Source organism: Panthera pardus, unplaced genomic scaffold, assembly GCF_024362965.1.
Source record: "Panthera pardus isolate Hobbes unplaced genomic scaffold, ASM2436296v1 HiC_scaffold_11, whole genome shotgun sequence".
NCBI classification, from domain to species: Eukaryota; Metazoa; Chordata; class Mammalia; order Carnivora; family Felidae; genus Panthera; species Panthera pardus.
This window is the reverse complement of record NW_026526666.1, coordinates 80,806,427-80,826,853: the sequence shown is the minus strand read 5'-3', so window position 1 is coordinate 80,826,853 and position 20,427 is coordinate 80,806,427. Positions and strand designations below refer to the sequence as shown.

At 45.0% G+C, this 20,427-nt stretch overlaps 1 protein-coding gene across 1 annotated transcript in view; it reads right to left on the bottom strand.

Annotated features, from left to right (window-relative positions):
* Positions 1 to 20,427, bottom strand: part of CSMD2 (CUB and Sushi multiple domains 2) — a 597,686-nt gene that overhangs the window by 487,910 nt on the left and 89,349 nt on the right. Inside the window, 1 exon segment of the mRNA XM_053897825.1 lies at positions 3,089 to 3,201. Coding sequence (XP_053753800.1) covers positions 3,089 to 3,201 — 113 coding nt within the window.

Here is a 20,427-nt window from a genome sequence, read left to right as displayed (position 1 = left end):
CAGAGAGCCAGATCTTCACAGTCTTTCTGACTACTGGGTCTCCCCAGCCCCCTCTAGTGAGGCCCGGGTAGTTCCAAAAATTCTGCCCAAGGTCAGTGAGTCAGTTATAGGCCTAAGAAGCTAGTGTTTATCAGTCAACCCCCAAATGTGGGATTATCTGGTATCTTGTTGATAAGCCCGGTGACAGACAGGCCCAGGCCACCGTGGTGAATGCATGCAGCACGTGGTTTATTCCCAGCAGAGGCTGCCCCTACTGGCTCCTCCCACCCTCTCCACTTTTTGCCCCCCCACCCCAACTTTAGGTGTTCCACAAGTCGGTGCAGTTCACACTCTTCCAAATGCACCCCCGTGGTCCAGTCCCTGGGCCAGATCAGTGAGGTTTGGTGAGAGCCCCAGCCTTGGCCTCTCTGTGGGTGGCTCCCTTGTTAGCACACGCATCTACGAGCCACTCTGCCAGGCAGCACAAAGACAGCAGCCACACAGACTGGAGTCAGCAGAAACCCTGCATGGGTGACCGCATGGGGGCTCACTCAGCCACAGCCACCTGTTTGCACTGGCTCAGGGTTTGCCTGCCTCGCCTGCAAGGTTTTGTCTTCTTACCACCAATGTCACTGTTATGTGGCTGAGCTAGGGCAGGCCCTTCCTCTGGCCCACTGGTCCTGCAGCATTCTCATGTCTGCACTGCCTCCTCTGTGCCAGGCAGGTAGAAGGAGGGACCCACCAGCCTCTACTCTTTTTCACTATTGTATGGCCTCTTTTGAATCACAGACCCTTGGTGAATCTGATGGAAGCTTTAGTTCAGCTCCTTCCGGTAGAATTTCCGGCAATGACAGAAACGTTCTCTACCTGTGTTGTCCACTGTGGTGGCCACCATGTGGCTATTGAACACTTGATATGAAGCTAGTGTGAGTGAGAAAATGAACTGTAAATTTTATTTAAGTTTGACTAATTTAAATGTAAATATTCCCCTGTGGCAAATGGCTACTACGCTGGGTAGTGCAGCCCCAGACAGAGGGTCAACAAACGTTTTCTGTAAAGGGCCAGGGACTAAATATTTTAGATTTTGAGGCCACATGATCTCTGCAGCAGTAGCTTGACTCTTAAGTTGTAGTACCTGCCAGGAGTCATAGATAGTACATCAACAAATGGGCTTAGCTGCATTCTAATAAAACTTTATTTACAAAAACAAGCCATGGGCTGGATTTAGCCAGGGGACCATAGTTTGTTGATCTCTGTTCTAGACCTTTTCTTAAAAAAATACACATATCCATTACATTCAGAATTTTGGCCCTAATTTCAAGGGTAGACCCTCCATGTCCAGGCTACGTACAACTTCTGATTTAAAAGGCCTCAGCGAATATAACCTCAGATCTGCTCTATGTGGTGGAAAAGTGTTTGGCATTGTTCCGCAGAGGGGACAATGTGGTTAGGAATCAATAGGACACTTTTTCCCTAAAGCCTTATGAAAATCCAGGCCTCAGCTAAATATCTACAATGACTGCTGAGTGAGGACATCGTGAGGGCCCAGCCAGGTCCCCCTGGGTCAGTCCTTCCCAGCATCTCTGCAGGCATCAAGTCTGGTGTCACTGACTCATTCCACCACCGTCCCCAAACACAGCCAGTCTCCCCAAGGCTAGTATGTCATAGAAGGAACTCATGACCAGAGATACCGTAAGGAGTTTCTGAAGAGGCCTCTTCTGAAGAGGCTGTAACTCAGACTTTGAGAGAATTCCTTTGGGTTCAGGGACAAAGATTCAGGGCGAAGATGTAGCTAGAATGACCAAGATTACAGGCTTGCTATTGGGAGAAACTGATCGTTGTTTTTTGTTTTTGCTTTTGTTTTTGTTTTGTTTTTCTAAAGAAACTGGATTATCTCAAGAGTCCTTTAGAGATACTTAAGTCTTTTGTCAGGAGCCCTCAGCTAAAGGAGACTGTGGTTATGTCAGGAGCCCTCAGTTAAAGTGATCTGGAATTATGTCAGAAGCCCTCAGTTAAGGAATGCAGAACTTTCTACAGAGCCTCTCAGGAACCTTTGGTTAAGACTAATTGAGACCTTTCTCAGGAGTCCTCAAATGCTGAGGTTGAAGCATCAGACTCTGTCCCTCACACCCCTACTACCAGGGGTGGGCTTTGCCAAGGAGGTAGGACTTGCCCTTTTTCCATGGTGTATTTCTAGCCAGGACAAAGGTGATATCTATTTCCATATTGCTATAGCTTCATTCAAGAAAGCATCACCTATTCTTTAAGTTCTTGGAGGTAAGGGAAAGAAAGTTTTTGAATAACTGGCATGCTTTACTAGGGTGTTATGTCATTACTGCTATTAATTATCATTAGCAGTCTTAAAATATGCCTATTAATGATCTCAACACAAAATAGCAGTGTGGTCTTAGCCAAGAGCAGCATAATTACCTATTAATGAGATGTAAATTTCCTAGGGAAATGACAGAGATCTAGAAGTACCACCTTCTGAACTAATATAATAAAGTTAATAATAATAATAGTGTATAATCTGAAGATATTAGTGTTAATTTGAATGCCAACACCATATTTAAACAAGCGAGAGAAGTGGAAATTATTTGCATAACTCAAACCAAGAAACCCTAATCTGTGCTATTAAGGAAAAATTGATTGTTCTTTTCTGAATGATATAAAACTGACTCTTTGCATTCCCTATATGGAGCAGAATTTTTTTCCTGCTACTTATTTTTTTAATTTCTTTTCCTTAGGTTTTCTCTCTCTCTTACTTCTAAAACCAAGCAGAGGTAACTTGGACAATTAAGTCCAATAGAAAACAGAATTAAAAAAACAAAAACACAACAAAATGCATTTAGGGGACAGAGAAATAGATGCTACCAGGCCCTCAAGATGAATTACCACACCTGAGCTCTGATTTCAATTTTCAGTTTCCTGGGAACATGGCACAGACAATTTAGGTAACCGAGTTACTGGATAGTAGGCAGCCTTGTGGAAGGCGGGAGCTCTGAATCTGAAGCATCCCTTTCCCGCAGCTGAGAGCCGCCTGGCCCCGCCTACGGCTATTCCGACCTGAGGCATTAGGTCCCCATGGTGGGGGCCATGAGGCACCTACCTTCATAGCTGGCATGGAAGCCCTGAGCGCTGACCGCGTAGTCACTGATGAGGCGCAGAGAGAGGGTGGTGGCCACACTGACGATGGTGGCTGGCAGCTGAAAGCCTGTGAGCCTGGAAGACAAAGAGGCGCGATTTAGGGAGAATGACCCCCTTGGGAAGTGAGCGTCCGTTATGCATTTATTGAGTGCTTGCTAGATGCACAATGCTGATTTAGGCACAGGGAGGGATATGAAAGAAGCCTAACATTGGGCATAAGCGAGGAGTCCAAAGACAAAGAGGTGATGGAGCAGAGGTGACGGCAACCAGCAGTCTCCTGACACAGACACGTGGGAGGCCACTTTCCGGAAGCCACGGGCCATCCTACAACCTGGAGGACCTGTCTCAGTTAGGTCTCTTACTCCTTTCTTCTCTTTGGGTGTCTTCTCCTGTCCCTTCCCTTTCTGGCTCTGGGTAGACTTCACCACAAAGTTACAACTAGTAATTGTCAACAGACAACATTTATTGCATACTGAGGAAAATACACTCAACTATAATTAGCAGAAGGTGGATGCTTCTCATCACAGACTTTATTCTTTAAAAGGAATAAGTCTACCGCTTTTATACAAACAAGTGCTTATTATTTTTAAAGGATGAAAGCAAAAAGTAAAAAACCCAATGCAATCTAGAAATAACCATTCTTGACAGTTGATGTACAAATAGATGGAGGGATCAATAGATGGGGCCATCATCAATGAAATAATTTCATACAAATGGGACCGTACTATACATGCTTTTAAAATTAAAATGCTTAAAAAAATTTTTTTCTATGAGTTCAGTGAAGAAAAAGAAACAGAGGTGAAATGGAAGGAATTGTTGAACCTGAGATAATATGTTTTCAGCACTAAAGAATCATTTGTAAAAGATTCTTCTAATGTTAAAAAAAAAGGAAAATAATGAAGCCTTCAGTGAACGCTTGGGAACATATTTTAGGAGAGAAGGTGTCCACGGCTGGGAACCCACAGGTGACCTGAGTACACACACAGGATGTAGTGAGATGGCCAGTCCCCTGTCTGCCTCTGTCCTTCATCTCCTATCTGAGGCTCACCCTTCCTTCCTGCACCCCTGACAGGGCTCTGGGAAGGAATTCAAGGTTTACCTTTACCTTGATTTTCAAATAGTTTGGGATACCTGTGGTGCTCCTGGATCCCACTCTATACCTCCCATTGTCATATAATATCTGGATGCCGACATGTCCCTTAGAATCATAAGCACTGAGTTCAGACAAGTTGAATCAGGTATATGTTAATGCCCACCATGAAAAGCCTTTTGCAAGATGAAGCCCTTGCCCTTCCCACCATCCTAATCTTATAGGATTCCTATTAATTCAAAATAAACTCAAGGAACAGAGAAGGAAAGTGATCGAGCTATGATGACCAAATCAGTTTCAAGATCATGTTCTCTTCCAGTATAAGAGCTCCCAGCAAAAGATGCCTACATTACCCCATATTCTCTCCTGTCCCTGTCCCTGACTTTCTGTCTCCATTTCCCTGACTTTCCAACATGGGTCAGAAATTTATATGTAGGGGCACCTAGGTGTCCAGGTCGGTCCAGCATCCAACTTTAGCTCAGGTCATGATCTTGTGGTCCATGAGTTCAAGCCCTGCATTGGGCTCTGTGCTGACAGTTCGGAGCCTGGAGCCTGCTTCGAATTCTGTATCTGCCTCTCTCTCTCTCTGCCCCTCCCCCACTCACTCTCTGTGTCCCTCTCTCTCTTTCAGAATAATAAACATTAAAAAAAGAAATTTATATGTAAAATAGTGAAACCATACATATTAGAAAAAAACAACCTTTTTTTTAATCATCTTATGCTGAGGAAGGTCTTTCTAAGAGTGACATGTTTAGAGGATTCATTTGGGTCCTACCTTCTACCATCATTCTTCTAGGGAGCTGTCACTACGTGGGGGTACCCTATGCACTCACTAGCCACAGAACCGGGCAAATGACCAATCATGGCATATCCCTCATCTTCACAGACTGGTTCAAGGCATGGAGAAGAAGGAGGAAACAAAACCCAAGCAGGGTCATTCTGAGTCCTTCCGTGGGGTAGGATATACAGATTCCGAGTCTTTTAGTTTTGGATTGTAAACCATTAGAATGTAAGCTTGGGACTGTCAGCCATCTTTTTAACATTACCCAGAGCCTAGCTGCTTTACAAAATGATATCCCACACAGACACAGACAAAGCTGAAAGTGAAAGAAGAGAGACAGAACCCTGATGGTACATTGTTGAGATCCTTGATCTCGCCATGCAGAGACATCTACCTCTGCAGTACCTGGTTACACGAGCCAACATTCATCCTCTATTTGCTTGCTTCCTTCCTTCTATCCATCCATCCATCCTTCCTTTTTTTTGTTGTTCTCAAGCTAGTTTGATTTGGGTTCTACCTCTTGCAATCTATTGCTGACGGACACAGCATGAAGCCCCAGAAACATTAAGGAAAAATATCGGTTGATTCAATTATGTGAAAATTAAAAACATGTAGCAAAGCAAAATAAACTGAATAAATAAAATAAAATAAAAAAATAAAGAGAAAAATACAAACTGGAAAGAATTCATAATCTATAAATAACACTTACAAATCAACCTGAAAAAGATGAACAAGTATAAAGGAAAATGACAAAGGAATGAATAAACAAAAACAGAAAAATGATCCACATACTTAATACTAAAAATATGGAAACCAGGGGCACCTGGGTGGCTCAGCTGGTTGGACCTCCGACTCTTGATTTCAGCTCAGGTCATGATCTCGCCATTTTGAGATTGAACCTCTCATAGGGCTCTGTGCTGGGCATGGAGACTGCTTAAAATTCTCTCTCCCTCTCCCTCAGCCCCTGCCCCACTCAGTGTCTCTCTCTCTCTCTCTCTCTCTCTCTCTCTCTCTCTTTCTCTCTCTCTCTCTCACACACACACACACACACACACAACAAATGAAAAACAATATGGAAACTAAATCCACAAGACTCATTTTTCACCTTTCAGATTGACGAATATCCAGAATTGGCAAAGGTTACAGAAAACAGATCCTGTGGCTATCAAAAGGATGATAAGGAAATACTGCAAATCATACACACACATTTGACAAATTCGATGAAATGGACCAGTTCCTTGAAAAGCGCCAACGACTGTAAGTTTCCCAGTATGAAATAGATCATTTGAAAAGCCTTATCACTATTAAGGAAATTGAACTAGTAATTTAAAAAATCCCCAAAAAAGATACACACCAGCCCAGATGGTTTCACTAGAGAATTCTACCAAGCATATAAAGAAGAATTAACACCAATTCTACACAATCTCTTCCAAAAAATAGAGAAAAGAAGGAACACTTCCAAACTCATTTTATAAGATCAGTATCACCCTGATACCAAAACCAAGAGAGTACAAATCAAGAAACTAAAGACCAATACCCCACATGAATATAATCACAAAAATCCTTAAAAATTATTAGCAAACAGAATTCAGCAATATATAAAAATAATTATATACCATAACCAAGTGGAGTTTATTCCAAGGATGTAAGGCTAGTTTAATATTTGAAAATCAGGGCCACCTGGCTGGCTTAGTAGGTTAAGCATCCAACCTTGATTTCAGCTCAGGTCATGATCCCAGGGTCATGAGATCGAGCCCCGTGTAGGGCTCTGCACGGACAGAGAGGAAACTGCTTGGGATATTCTCTCTCTCTCTCTCTCTCTCTCTCTCTCTCTCTCTGCCCTTCCCCTGCTCTCTCTCTCTTTCTCTCTCTCTCCCCCTCTCAAAATAAATAAATAAACATTTAAAAATATATTTGTGGGTGCCTGGATGGCTCAGTTGGTTGGGTGTCCGACTTCGGCTCAGGTCATGATCTTGCGGTCCATGAGTTTGAGCCCGGCATCGGGTTCTGTGCTGACAGCTCAGAGCCTGGAGCCTGCTTCAGATTCTGTGCCCCACTTCTCTCTGCCCCTCCCCCACTCATGCTCTGTTTCCCTCTGTCTCTCAAAGACAAATAAATGTTAAAAAAATCAATCATTGTAATTCACCATGTTAACAGGCCAAAAATCGAAAAATCACATGACCATATAAGCTGATGTAGAAAAACCACTTGACAAAATTCAACACTCATTCTTGATGGAAAACACAAACTTTCAGAAAACTAAGGATAGAGGGAAATTTCCTGAACTTGATAAAGAACATCTACAAAAATCCTACAGCTAATCTCACACCTAATGGCCAAAGACTGAATGCTTTTCCCCGAGGACTGACAGTGAGTCAAAGATCTAACAAGCCAGTTGAAAAAGCAGCAAAAGACACAAAGAGACAGCTTACTAAAGCAGATATAAGAATGACAAGCAAGGGGCACGTAGGTGTCTCAGTCAGGTAAGTGTCTCACTCTTAATTTTGGTTCAGGTCATGATCTTGTGATCACGTTCGATCCTTGTTCGAAGGATCGATCCATGTTCGATCCAAGGCTCATATTCAAGCCTTGCTTGGGGCTCTGCACTGACAGTGCAGAGCCTGCTTGGGATTCTCTGTCTCCCTCTCTATCTCTGCCCTTCCCTCGTTCATGTTCTCTCTCTCTCATATAAATAAATAAATGAACAAACAAACAAACGTTTTAAAAATAGTGGCAAACAAGCATATGAGAAATGTTCGACATCGCTGGCCATTCGGGAACTGCAAAGTGAGACCATGGTGAAATGCGACTACCTACCATTAGCACAGATAAAATAAAAATCGCGACAACACCAAATGCTGACAATGATGCACAGCAACTAGATCTCTCAGACTTTACCGGTAGGATGTAAAATGGCAGACACTCTGGAAACAAGCCATTTCTTAAAAAAAAAAAAAAGTCTACACATACCCTAATCATACAATTTAGCAATCACATGCCTGGGCATTTATCCCAGAGAAGTGAAAACAGGTGTCCTCACCAAAAGCTGTCCACACTTGTTCATAGCATTTCTTTTTTTGTAATAATCAAAAACTGGAAACGACCAAAATGTCCCTCAGTAGGTGAATGACCAACACCAGTCCCTTTACTGCAGGACCTCCACACCATGGAATACTACTCAGCAAGAAAAAGGAATGGACTGTTGATGCATGCAACAACTTGGATGGATCTCAAGGGCATCACGAGAAGTGGAAAAAAAAAAAAGAAGTGCATCTCAGAAGATGACATACCAGATGATTTCATTTGCATCAGGTTCTTGGAATGACATTAAGGAGATGGCAAACAGATTTGTGGCTGCCAAGGGCAAGGGATGGGGAGAGGAAGGGAGGTGGGGTGACTATAAAGGAGCAGCACGAGGGAGATCTTTGAGGCGATGGAACAGGTCTACACCCTGATTGCAGAGCTGGTGACGTGAATGCATACAGGTGCTAAAATGACACTGTAACATCAGCCTCCTGGCTTTGATGTTTTACCGTAGTTACGTTAGATGTGCCCATTGGGGGAAACTGGGAAGGGTACACGGGACCCCTGTACTATCCTTTCAACTTCCTGTCAATCTATAATGAATTCAAAATTTAAAGTTTTTAAAAATTATATTTATGGCTCACACTACGTTTCTACCGGACAGCACCTGAGACCTCCATGAGTTCTGACCTAAACTCAGTCCCCCTAGACTGAGCCTTGAGCCCCTGCTTGGTCTTTGCCAGACCCCCTCTCTTCCACTGCCTCCTGTGTATTCTTTCTCCTACATTGTACCCCACCCTTCCCCCACTACACACACACATACACTCAGCACTGGCTGGGTCATTGCTGGAAAAGGACTGACCACCAGAACCATACTCCAGCCCCAAAGCCATCACTCACCTCTCCTGGCTTCCTTCCAACATGCCCATGTGGCAGATACCCTTCCCCCACACCCGGATATTCATGTCTGTTGATGACAGATTGCTGCCTTCAGTGGACCCTGGCATTAAAATACCAAACTGTCCCCCAATGAGACCAGACCTCTATCTGGGTCTGATCTCCAAGCCCCATCCCAACCAGCCCTGGGTGTCTCCACCTCCAAATGGGCCCAATTCACAGCAGCTGCCTGTCACCCATGTCCTGCACAATTATGCCCTTGGGTGCCCTTCCCAGACAGTCTAGGGACACTCCTCCTTCAACAACAGACAGCTGCATGTAGGACTCTCACACCTCTCCAAGGCCTCTCCCGTGAAGTGATCTCTGGGAATGGCATTCACCCCACCGGGTGGACCTTGTTGATTTTATTCCCCTAGTTCATTCCATGATATTTCTGAGCTGCCAGTAAAGATTCCTAGACCCTAGTGTCTTAGTACTATATTGACACAAGCTGTGCATAGCTAATATACACTGTCAACAAACAATTACGTTTTTATTGCTTGCAATATATGGAATTGCGGCTTACAAGGCATTTTCTCTAATCAGATATTTACCATTCTGCTATTTCTTTCCCAGCCTTGGTAGATAAATTCTAACATGAAGGATTCCTCAAAAGTGCTAATGCGGGAGGGGGTGTGAAAAAGCCTTCTGGATAGTTGAATCATCGCTCCCTTCCCCCACTGCCCGTTCTTCCCTCATCCACTCTTTATTGTTGAATAAATTTGAGACAAACTGATGACCTCACAGTCACGGAGAGTTACCACACTGTATGCCGTATGCTGGAATAAGCAGATAAAGATTTCAAACGTTCCCATCTTTTATCTGATGAGTGTAGAGACCATAATGAAAGGCGTGAGGCATCCTTCAAGAGTGGAACCCAGGCGCGCCTGGGTGGCTCCGTTGGTGAAGTGTCTGACTCTTGATTCCGGCTCAGGTCATGATCTCACGGTCTGTGAGTTTGAGCCCCGCATCAGGCTCTGTGCTGATGGTGTGGAAACTGCTAGGGATGGTCTCTCTCCTCTCTGCCCTTTCCCTACTCTCATTCTCTCTCTCTCTCTTAAAATAAATAAACTTAAAAAAAAAAAAGAGTGGAATATAGACTTATCAGAGAAATGGGGTAAAAAAAATGAAGGCAAAAATTGCAAGTGCCCCGGCTGCTTTGGGCTCTCTCCCCCTGACTCTCAAGTGTGCAGAGAACAGCTTTTGCAAATAGGTGGTGTGGCCACCCATGTAAGCTAACGCTCACCTTCCACTTTATCAACCCTGTCTTTCCCACTTCCTCGAGAGCCTTCTCTTTGCTTCTGCCTCCATGCCCAGAATGACCCAACGTCTTAGAAACTGATGTCCAACACCCCACAGTTTTCACTCTTTCACTCTCCCAGTGCAGAATCCACCAATGGCTTCCCACGGTTCTTAAGATTAGGACCAGGACTTCCACAAAGCCTGTCTAGATGCTCTGCCCTATATCCCACTTGGCTCCGCCCCTCCAGTCTTCTTTGGTCAAGGGCGGGGCCAGTGGTCAGCCCAGAGTGCAGGCAAAAAGGGATACAGTTCCCCTGGAGAATCTGAAGCTGATAATAAAACGGACTTGACACATTATCCCCATGAGTCCACACTCCAAACACTGGCAGTGATGAAATGTTCTTCCTGCCTTTCTCCCGGACGCTCTTCCTGGCTTCAGGTCCTCCGATGAGCAACCCACCCCTCCTCAGGGCCTTTGCACATGCGATTTCCTTTTTAGAGCACTTTCTGACATCTCTTCCACCTACTCATCTAAAATGTCTCCTTGTTCAAATTTCGGCACATGTGTCTCAACATTTAAGTGTTTCTGAGAGACGTGTCCTTGACCTCCAGACCAGTCAATCTATTTGCATTCTCCTGGGTCCCTGTGGAAGGCAGCATATCCCTGGTTTGGTGTCTTCCCAGACACACAGTGGAATGGCATCTCCCCGTCACTGCTGAGGGCAGGCCTGGCTAGGCACTGGCTTTGCCCAGGATATGTGGGTAGCAGCCAAGTGTGCTCTTTCCAGGAGGGAGCTCTGAGGAGCCTGTGCACCTCTTGCCCAATCCCCCTGCCCCACCGGCTGTGGGGATCCTGAGTCCCTGCCGGCCAGGGCCTCTGGGTGATGCCACCCAGGAGAAAGCCCCTGCAAGCTGTTTGTGAATATGTAGTATGAGCAAGAAATAAACTTTGGTGAGATAAATCATTGAGATTTGAGGGTTGTTCGTTGCCACAGTGTTTTAAAATGTAGATTTTACTATAATTTAGATGTGGTGAGGCCAGCAGATCAGGAGACATTTGCGAATAACAAGATAGTTGGTTTACTCTGGGTTCCTCAGAGAAAGGGGGGCACAGGCAGCCTTCTGAGGATAGGGGCAGAACCCTGAATAAACACTGCTATGACTGGTGCTCCAGGCCTCAAGTGAAAGCAGAGATCTGTGGGCTCCCAGGGCATAAACTGGGGATGAGACAGACAGGTTGCCCCCTTGGGTGATGCGGCTCAAGGCTTTGTGTCCTTGTATTATTTGGCCCGCTTTTCTCTCTGCCTCAGCTCACGTCTCTCTCCCCTCCAACCACGCTGGCCTATACGCTTTTCTTGAATGTGCTGTGTTTCTTTCTACCCCAGGGCCTTTGCATCTGCTGCCCCTAGGGCTGCACACACTGATCCCCACCCCTTAGCCACCCAGGTTGCCACCATGTCACCTACCCATCTCCCACTAGCTTCCCAGGTTACTTCCTCAGGGATCCCTGATAAATGTTCTCAGAGGGCATATTACTTTTTCCTTTGCAATATTCACTCCATATGTAATGACTCGATTTTCTTATTGAATTACTTGGGATGTGTCTGTATTTCCTTCTGAATGAGAGGTCTGTTGAAGTCAAGGACGAGGTTTACCTTTTTCTCTGTATCACTAACTAGTACACATACTAGATGCACTAGTGTTGCAAACTGAATGTGTCTCCCACCCCAAATTCATATGCTGAAACTCAACACCCCCCGTATGTGATAATTAGGAGGTGGGGCCTTTGGGAGGCAATTAGGACTAAATGAGGTTGTGAGGGTGGAGCCCTCTGGCATGGGATACTGGGAGAGTTAGAAGTCTATGGCCTGGACTGTGGATATGCTCTGACCACATCCTCACCAGGCTGGCACCCTCATCTTGCACTGTTAGTCTCCAGAATGATGAGAATTAAATCTCTGTCGTTTACAAGACACCCAGTCTACGGAACATTTTTTATAGCAGCCAAGCTGATGAAGGCAAATATAGAATGAATGAATATTCAGCCATCAGAGAGTGGACAGAAAAGGCCTGACTATTGTCATTTGAAGGCCAGCTTACAAGGCTGGCCCTTGACTGGTATTGAATGTGGATTTCAGGAGGGCCCCCACCATTCCCAGAACTAGTAAGAGTGGCCTAAACTGTTTTTTGTATGCACATTCTGGTTCACACTAAACACCTGAGAGTGTGGAACTTTTGTTCACGCCAGGCGGACAATGCCCATGTTATGTGCGCCCAATAAAAAGTCTGGGCACTCAGTCTCCACTAAGCTTCCCCAGTGGCAGCATTTCACACATGTTGTCACAGTCCCTTGTTGGGGTGATTACGCATGTTCTGTGCGACTCCACTGGGAAAGGACTCCTGGAAGCCTGTGCCTGGTTTCCCCCAGACTTCATCCCGTGCACGGTTTTCCGTGGCCATTCTGCTCTGTGTCCTTCACTGTGCCAGATCAAAGCCATGAATGCAGCTATAGGCTGAATCCCGTGAGTTGTCCCAGCAAATCATGGAAGCTGAGGGTGGTCGCAGGGACCCCCAGCACAGAGGGCGACAAATGGACACAACCAGATTCTCCTGGAAAGCACGAATACAAGATTATTCTTCAGAGGATATTCTAGGGTGTTTGTCAGTGAAGCAGAATTGGACATGCTGGGTAAACAGAGTTAAGCGAGGAGTTTTCAGAAAATAAAAAAAAATAAAGTGCTCTTCAGAGAACTGAATAAGTGAACAGCAAACTTCCAAGGCAGGAATAGATGATGCCAACAGTTCCCAACCCATTTGATGAGAGACCTTTTCATTCTCAGAGCAGCACATGGGCTGGGGTTCTGTGGGACACCCTCTGGGAAATTATATGTCAAGAGAAGGCAGGTCATGAAGTTCGTGCTGTTGCTACAATGGCCAGCAGGCTGCTGGTGTTCCTTGTCTCAGAAGCCCTAAAACCCAGGGTGACCAAAAAGGCTGAAGTGATGGCCCTGTGCCGTCCCAAGATCTGGGGATCCTTGCAATAAACCCCTATTTCTGAGGGTGATCCATGCGTGTCTCTTCCCTGAAATCTTAAAGAGCCCAACTAATAGAGAATTATCCAGGAATAAGCAGTAATATAGCAAATTGGGCCTTTATTGGATGGCTCTCATTTAAGGCTCTTAGCACATCAAGCAGTGATAAAAAAAAAAGACATGTCAATTGACCTTGGGAATAAAAGAGTAAATGCAAGCAACATTTGTCACACTGACAGGCTTGGCAAATAGTGTTTTGATTTGCCAGCAGCCCTACTCCAGACAGCAGCCACTAGTTAGATACATAAACCATTAAGCTAAAAACAGAACTATCATTACAGGCACTGTCTAGTAATTTGCAGGTAATTGATGGACATTAGTCATAATCACACACAATACACAGACACACACATATACACCCCTACAGATACATGTTCTCTTTGGTAAGTCCCATTTGCATTGCATCAAAAGCTTCTAAAACTGGAAAACTTGCAAAAAAAATATGTTTTCCATGCTTTTGAGTGTCTATGTCATAAATCCTTCTTTTCTTTGGAGCAACCAATGGGCTGGGGTGCTGTGGAACACTCTCTGGGAAATGAAATGCCCAGAAGAAGGCAGGTCACAGAGCTCATGCTATTGCCACATTGGTCATGAAACCACTCACACTCCTGGTCTCAGAAACCCTAAAACCCACAGTAGCCAAAAAATCTGTAGAGATGGTTCTTGTGCTGCCCCAAGATCTGGGAGTCCTTGTCATAAACCCCCATTACTAGGATGACCTGGCATTAGCCAGATATCTGCTGAAAAACCCCAGCTTAAGTCCAAAAGATTTCTCTAAAATATTTCAGTCTAACATCCACTGGCTTTGCAAAGCGCTGCCTTCAGCTGTACATGTACATACATTTTGGGGAGACCAGTAAACCTGTCCGAAGTATGGCTGGGTGGGAGCAATGCTAGGTGTCCAAATCTCCATATACACTGTCTAGGATGCATGCTGGTTTTAGAAGCAAAGTCTGGAGTCATAGCAGGCCCACCTGCTGACAGCTAAAAATAAGAAAGCAGCACTGTATGCTCAGAATGCAAATGCTAAGCACACTCAACTCTGTCAACACCCAGAAGTATTTCCCATAGAACTGCAGCTTCTGATTCTGCAGGAAGGAGTCTTGGATATTTTCTCTTCATGCTGTATCCCAACAGTTCTCAAAACACGTTCCACAGAATACTACCCAGTGTTATGTTAGTAAATTTGCCTGAGAAAACAATAATTTTGGGAAATGCTGCCTACAAAGAAGCACCATGGTTCTCAAACCGTGTGCCACGGTACCCTAGGAGGCTGCAGGGAATTTATAAGAGTAATGTGGAATATTTAAAAATTTTTTTAAGTTTATTCATTTATTTTGTGAGAGAGAGCAGAGGGGGTGGGGAGCACCAGCGGGGGGAGGGGCAGAGAGAAGGAGAGACAGAATCCCAAGCAGACTCTGCACCATCAGTGCAAAGCCCAAAGCGGGGCTTGAACTCACAAGCCATGAGATCATGACATGAGCCTAGATCAAGAGTCGGACCCTTAACCGACTACACCACCCAGACACTCCTATTTTAAGTTTTCAAAGGAATCTGTGACACTCAATATCTGTTGGACACACAAAGTATTAGCTCGAAGCAGTTCACAGCTTCAACATGAAGCTACATTCCATGAGGTGACACTGTATCTTTGTAAAGCTGGGTGTTTGGTGGCTGGTGTGATATGAAGCAGGCGCTGTGTGATACAAAGCAGGCACTGTGTGAAAATCAGTATGGAACAGGCTATAAGGGTGATGATGTCTAATTCGATTCCAAGGTTTGAGAAGCTCTATATAGCCCAACAAGTACACACATTCCATTAGCAAGTAATTGTGGTTATTTAAGGATGAAATAAAAATATGATTTTTTCTTTCAATTTATATTTATTTTTTTTCAAACAGCTATAAAATTGTTAGGATGTACTTATTTAGCCATTTGGACCTAACTACTTACAAGTAGAGCTGATAGGTATTTCTTTTACTCATGGACAAATAACTGGAGGACTTCATGGCACTTCGAACTATGAAATGCTGGGAATCTGCATGAATGTATTAAATGCTCTGAGAAGTCCTGCAGCAAGAAAAATAGCCAAACACACCTGAGGCCAGCACATCCCACTCTTCTTCATCCAGCCCATCCCTGAGCAGTCTTCTTTAAGACTTCAGCTTGAAAAATCTAGATGGCTATTACCCAGGATTTGCTCTATGATCTGAGAGGTTCCAAAAAGAGACCAGAGACTGACTTATTCCCATTTTTTAAATTTTATTTTGTATTATTTATTTTTAGAGAGAGAGTGCACAGGGGAGAGGAGCAGAGGGAGAGGGAGAAAGAGAATCCTAAGCAGGCTCCATGCTCAACATGGAACTTGACACAGGGCTCGATCCCATGACACTGGAATCATGACCTGAGCTGAAATCAAGAGTTGGACAATCAACTGACTGAGCCACCCACGTGCCCCTGTTCCCATTATTAACATTTAAAAATTATTTCTCATCAACAATTCAGTCAACAAATATTAATTGTGTGCCCTATTAAATGTCATGTACTTTGTTTGGTTTTGAGAATAGAAATGCATAAGACACGGACCTGGCCCTCAAGAAGTTCACCCTCAAAAGTGGAAGTTTCCATTAATTTACCTAGAAATTCAGCCACAGCTCACCACCTTCATTGCTACCATCCTGATTCACCCTCCTCACTCCATCCCTTGCCTTGGTTATTGCAATAACCTCCCAACTAGTCTCCCCACTTCCCTCCTGTCCCCTCCAGGCTATTCTCAACACAGCAGCTGACATGATCATTTTAAGTCATATTATGTCACTTCTCTGCCTATGACTCTTCTAAAGGTGTCCCACTTGATTTGGGATAAAGCCCAGGGCTTCAAAGGCCCTGGGGAAACCTTTGCCATCACCACCCACCAACTCGTGTTCCCTACTTTCTCACTCCAGCCCATAATGGCCCCCTTCTGTTCCTTGAACAAAGGTGGCAAGTTTCTGTCTCAGAGTCTTTGCACCTGCTGCTCCCTCAACTTTCCCCAGCTATCCTATTTTGTCCCCCGCATGTGCATGGCTGGTTCCTTCATCTTCTTCAGGACTTTTCTCACATATCACCTTTCCACTAAAGCCTTTGATGACAACCCCCCCCCCCCCACTTCCTGGCTCCTGATCTCTCACTTCTACATTTCTCATCACCATCTGACATACTATATATTTGATTAATCCCTATTTATTAAGTCTATCTTTCCCCCACTAGCCTGTGAATTCCATGAGGACAGGGATTTTGCTCCATCTGGTTCCCTGGTCTATGCCCAGCATTAGAGATCAGTACCAGGCACACAGTAGGAGTTACTAACTAATTGTACTATTGCTGGAGACACAATGACAATGCAATACAGGAAGTTCAGCGACAGGAATGTGCCCAGGGAATTCGACATCATCAGCCTGAGCTGATCCAAAAGGATAAATTGTTAGCCAATCATCTAAAAGTCATGGAGGGTAGCAGGAGAACAGGGAGGTCATTTCAAGCAAAGGGGAAGGAATGAGCAGAGGAAAGACAAAATCCAACTCCACATGTAATTTATGAAATTGTTCTCCAACCAATGACAGGAGAACAAATGGATACAACCAGCTGTTCATCCTCCATGTGTTTGCCATGACTGCTTAATTACTAGTCTCCCCAAGAGAGGGGATTTTTCTGGAGGCTGCTCAGCCTTCTAGCAGATGCAGACTTTATTTGCTTTCACGGGGATCCTGGAAAACCTTGACCAAGCTTGGCCTTCCATGACAGAGGGAGAACTCTCCAGCCCTGGGAGATGGGATGTGGGCTGAAGATGGGGAAGGGGGCTTTGAGGAAGAGGGGCCATGGTGTTCCAGGAGACTGCCACCTCTGTGTCAACCTCCTGAAAATCAGGCCAGTGACATCTCTCTATGAGAGAATGTAGAATTTCTCCCACTCCATCAAGGTTGGCCCTAATGTCTGAACCACCCCAAGGGGCTCCATGGCAGCTGGGGCCTCCCTAGGCCCACAGATGGCACCATACTAGGATTGGCACTGCCTGGGAGAGCTTTGCGTTTTCTGTTTCTCAGGCACCAGGGAGACACAAACAACAACAGTTGTCCAAATATCAGTGAGTAGCCAGTGTGTGATCCCCTGGAGGACTTGTGGCCACCTAGCCTCCGACAGCTGCTGAGGCCACCTGGGAAAGGAGCATGTGGAGCCTCTGAGAGCTCTGGAAGGCTCAAGATGCTAAAAATATCTGCAAGAGGGTAGGGGGGTAGTACTGAGAGGATGGAGGGGCTCACGCCTACCTGCTCCTGCACCACGATGCCCTTCCTGTTGGCCATCAGGGCCTCTTCTGAGCCTGGTCTGAAGCATCTGGGTCTCCATATTAGAGACAGCACTTTACCAGTGTGACACTGTGCCCAGGTGAATGATAGCCATCATCATTATCAGCTCCTGCACCCCCACTTCTGGCAGGTGCTGGACATGAAGTGGAGGAGGTCGGGCTCTATCGTCATAACTGGCCAGAAATGCCTCTTGGACACAGTCAGAGGGCAGGGCCAGACCCAGGACAACAGGGAATCATGTCCACTGTTTTCCCATACTCTGGGAACCAAGATGAACAGGAGCCTCCAGAACCAGGGCCTTTGGGGTGGGGGCACTGTAGAGATTCCCTTCTGAGCAGGAAGAGTCCAGGGGCTCTGCTCAGGGTGGGTTTCCAGGGCCAGGCTAGGCTGTGGAAACAGGGCAAGCTGGGCCACAGCTATGCAGCATGAAGCATGTCGTGAAGGCCAGTCACAGGTCACCAGTGATGGTGGTTGCAAACAGAGGAGGGTCCACCCAAATTATCATATCCAAACAAGACATAGACGTAGTTAATAGTAAAGATCCCTCAGCTGGAGACCTGACAGGACAGAACCACAGAGGCCATGAGACAGCCTGGTCACCTGGGACTTTTTGCAGGGGGTCAGGCAATCTCTCAGGCTCTTTTCCCCCGTGTCTGCCTGAAACTCTAACTCCAGTTTGGCTTCCGGGATTTTTCAGGGCCGCCATATTGCACAACTCTGAGGAATGTGATTCATATCACAGTCGACGACCCTGGGTTCAGGACTGTTGCCTTATCCCTGGACTTCATCTCTTTGCCCTGAGCCTCAGAATTAGACAACTGTCATCTTGAATTTGGAACTGAGTTTTACCCTCCGAATGACATCTTCAATCGTCCCTGGTGCAAAGCAGGGACTGACCCAGGACAATCCCGTGATTCCCAAGGTCCGGCCCACGTCTACAGGGGGGTGAAATGACACAAAGAAAGACACAGAAGCCTGGAGACAGCGGCAAAATTTGAGGAACTGCCATGTGAAAGGATGGAGCATCACATTTACAGAACAGTCCCACCGACCACTCCCCCTGATGCTGTTGGGTCTTCACATTCATTGGTTGCTCAGTTTTATGTTCCTCCTACTCCTAACACCAAATGTCTTATTTATATGTACTTATTTCGTCACTGTCTACCCTCCTCTGCTTGAACATAAGCTCCACTTAGTACAAGCACTTTGTCATCTTGGTTACCTTTACATGTTCAACGTCTAGCATACGGTAGGTGCTCAATAAATCAGTGGGAAATTGAGTGAATGAGTGAATGAGGAGTTGGCGGTGTCAGAGGAGTTAGGAAAAAAAAAACCGGTTTCAAGAAGGATGAGGTCAATGGTAGCAAATGCTTTCCAGGGGACTAGTAAGGGAGGACCAGAGACCCAATGGATGTGGCAGGTAGAATAGTGGGGATTTTCCAGAGCAGTCTATGTGGAGTGGTAAGGCTGAAACTGGGTTATAGTGGGTTAAGCTATTCACAGGAAGGAAGGATATAGAGACTGAGTCTGGACGGCTCCTCCAAGAAGTGGCATTGAAAGGAAAAGGGTCAATAGAAAGCTACTTTTAAACAAAAGCCTTTTTTGACCCCTAGTCAAAAAGGCTCATTTCTACCTTTCTTTCCTGCCCGTGTCTTCCGGTGGCTTCTCTCAGAGCACATACCGTTAATCATCTCTCATTACTTTATTTTTTAATAGAATAAGCAAGTTCATGGGCATTTGTTTCAGTCTGATATGCATTCTCTTGGCAGGATAATAATTGATACCATAAGCGACCTCATTTATCAGCAGGGACAATTAGAATGAGCACAATTTGCCATGTCACTGTCTAAGAAAGACTGAAAGGTTCTCACTATCTCTAGGTGTTCCTATGGTGACTTCCATGGGTGACTGACTCCTCATTAGTCCATTCTTGGTCTCTCCAAGCAAAGTGGGGACAAGAAATCTCCAAAGAAGGTTAAATTTAATAGCACACATAGGGAGTCCAATATGGGTCATTGCTGGGTTCTGTCACCCTTGAAGCCTTCTTCGGGTCTCTCTTCCTTAGGGAAAACAGGTCTGTACTACTCTAGAAACTTCCAAAGAGGCAAGTGAAAGTACAACCTTAGTAGATGAACTTCTTAAAAGGTAGGAAGAAAGCATGCCATTTCAAGGCAATCTCTGATGAGTCTCTTGATCAAGTGAAATGCTCTCTGCAAAGTGTATTACCATCACCTTTACTCCCTTTTGAAAGGAGTTACCAAGTGGGAAAATCAGGAAACTGTGACACGTATGGAATATTTGGGTTTCAACAAGGCATTTAGAAATACACAAGAAGAGGAAAGGTGGGCTGTACATAATCACAATCATAGATTCTTTCTCAACAACCATGAGCAGATGTCACCTGGGAACAGGGCTTTGTGACAGAGGCCAATTCTCAGTCCTCCTCTGTCCACCATAATTTTTAAATAAATTCCTTATTTTGGAATAATCTGTGATTTATAAAAAGGTAAAAACATGGTACAGAGAATTACCGTACACCTTCCACCCAATTTCTCCTGATCTTCCACAACCATGGTAGTTGGTCAAAATGAAGACATGAACATTGGCATTTTACTATTAACTAAACTACAGCCTTTATTTTGATTTCACTAGTTTTCCCACAAATGTCCTTTTTCAGTTCCAAGACCCAATCCAGGACACCACATTGCATTTAGCGCCATAATTTTTAATGTCTTGTATGGGAACAGAGATGGCACAATGGTCAACTTGTGGCTGGTGTGACCGAGACCTAAA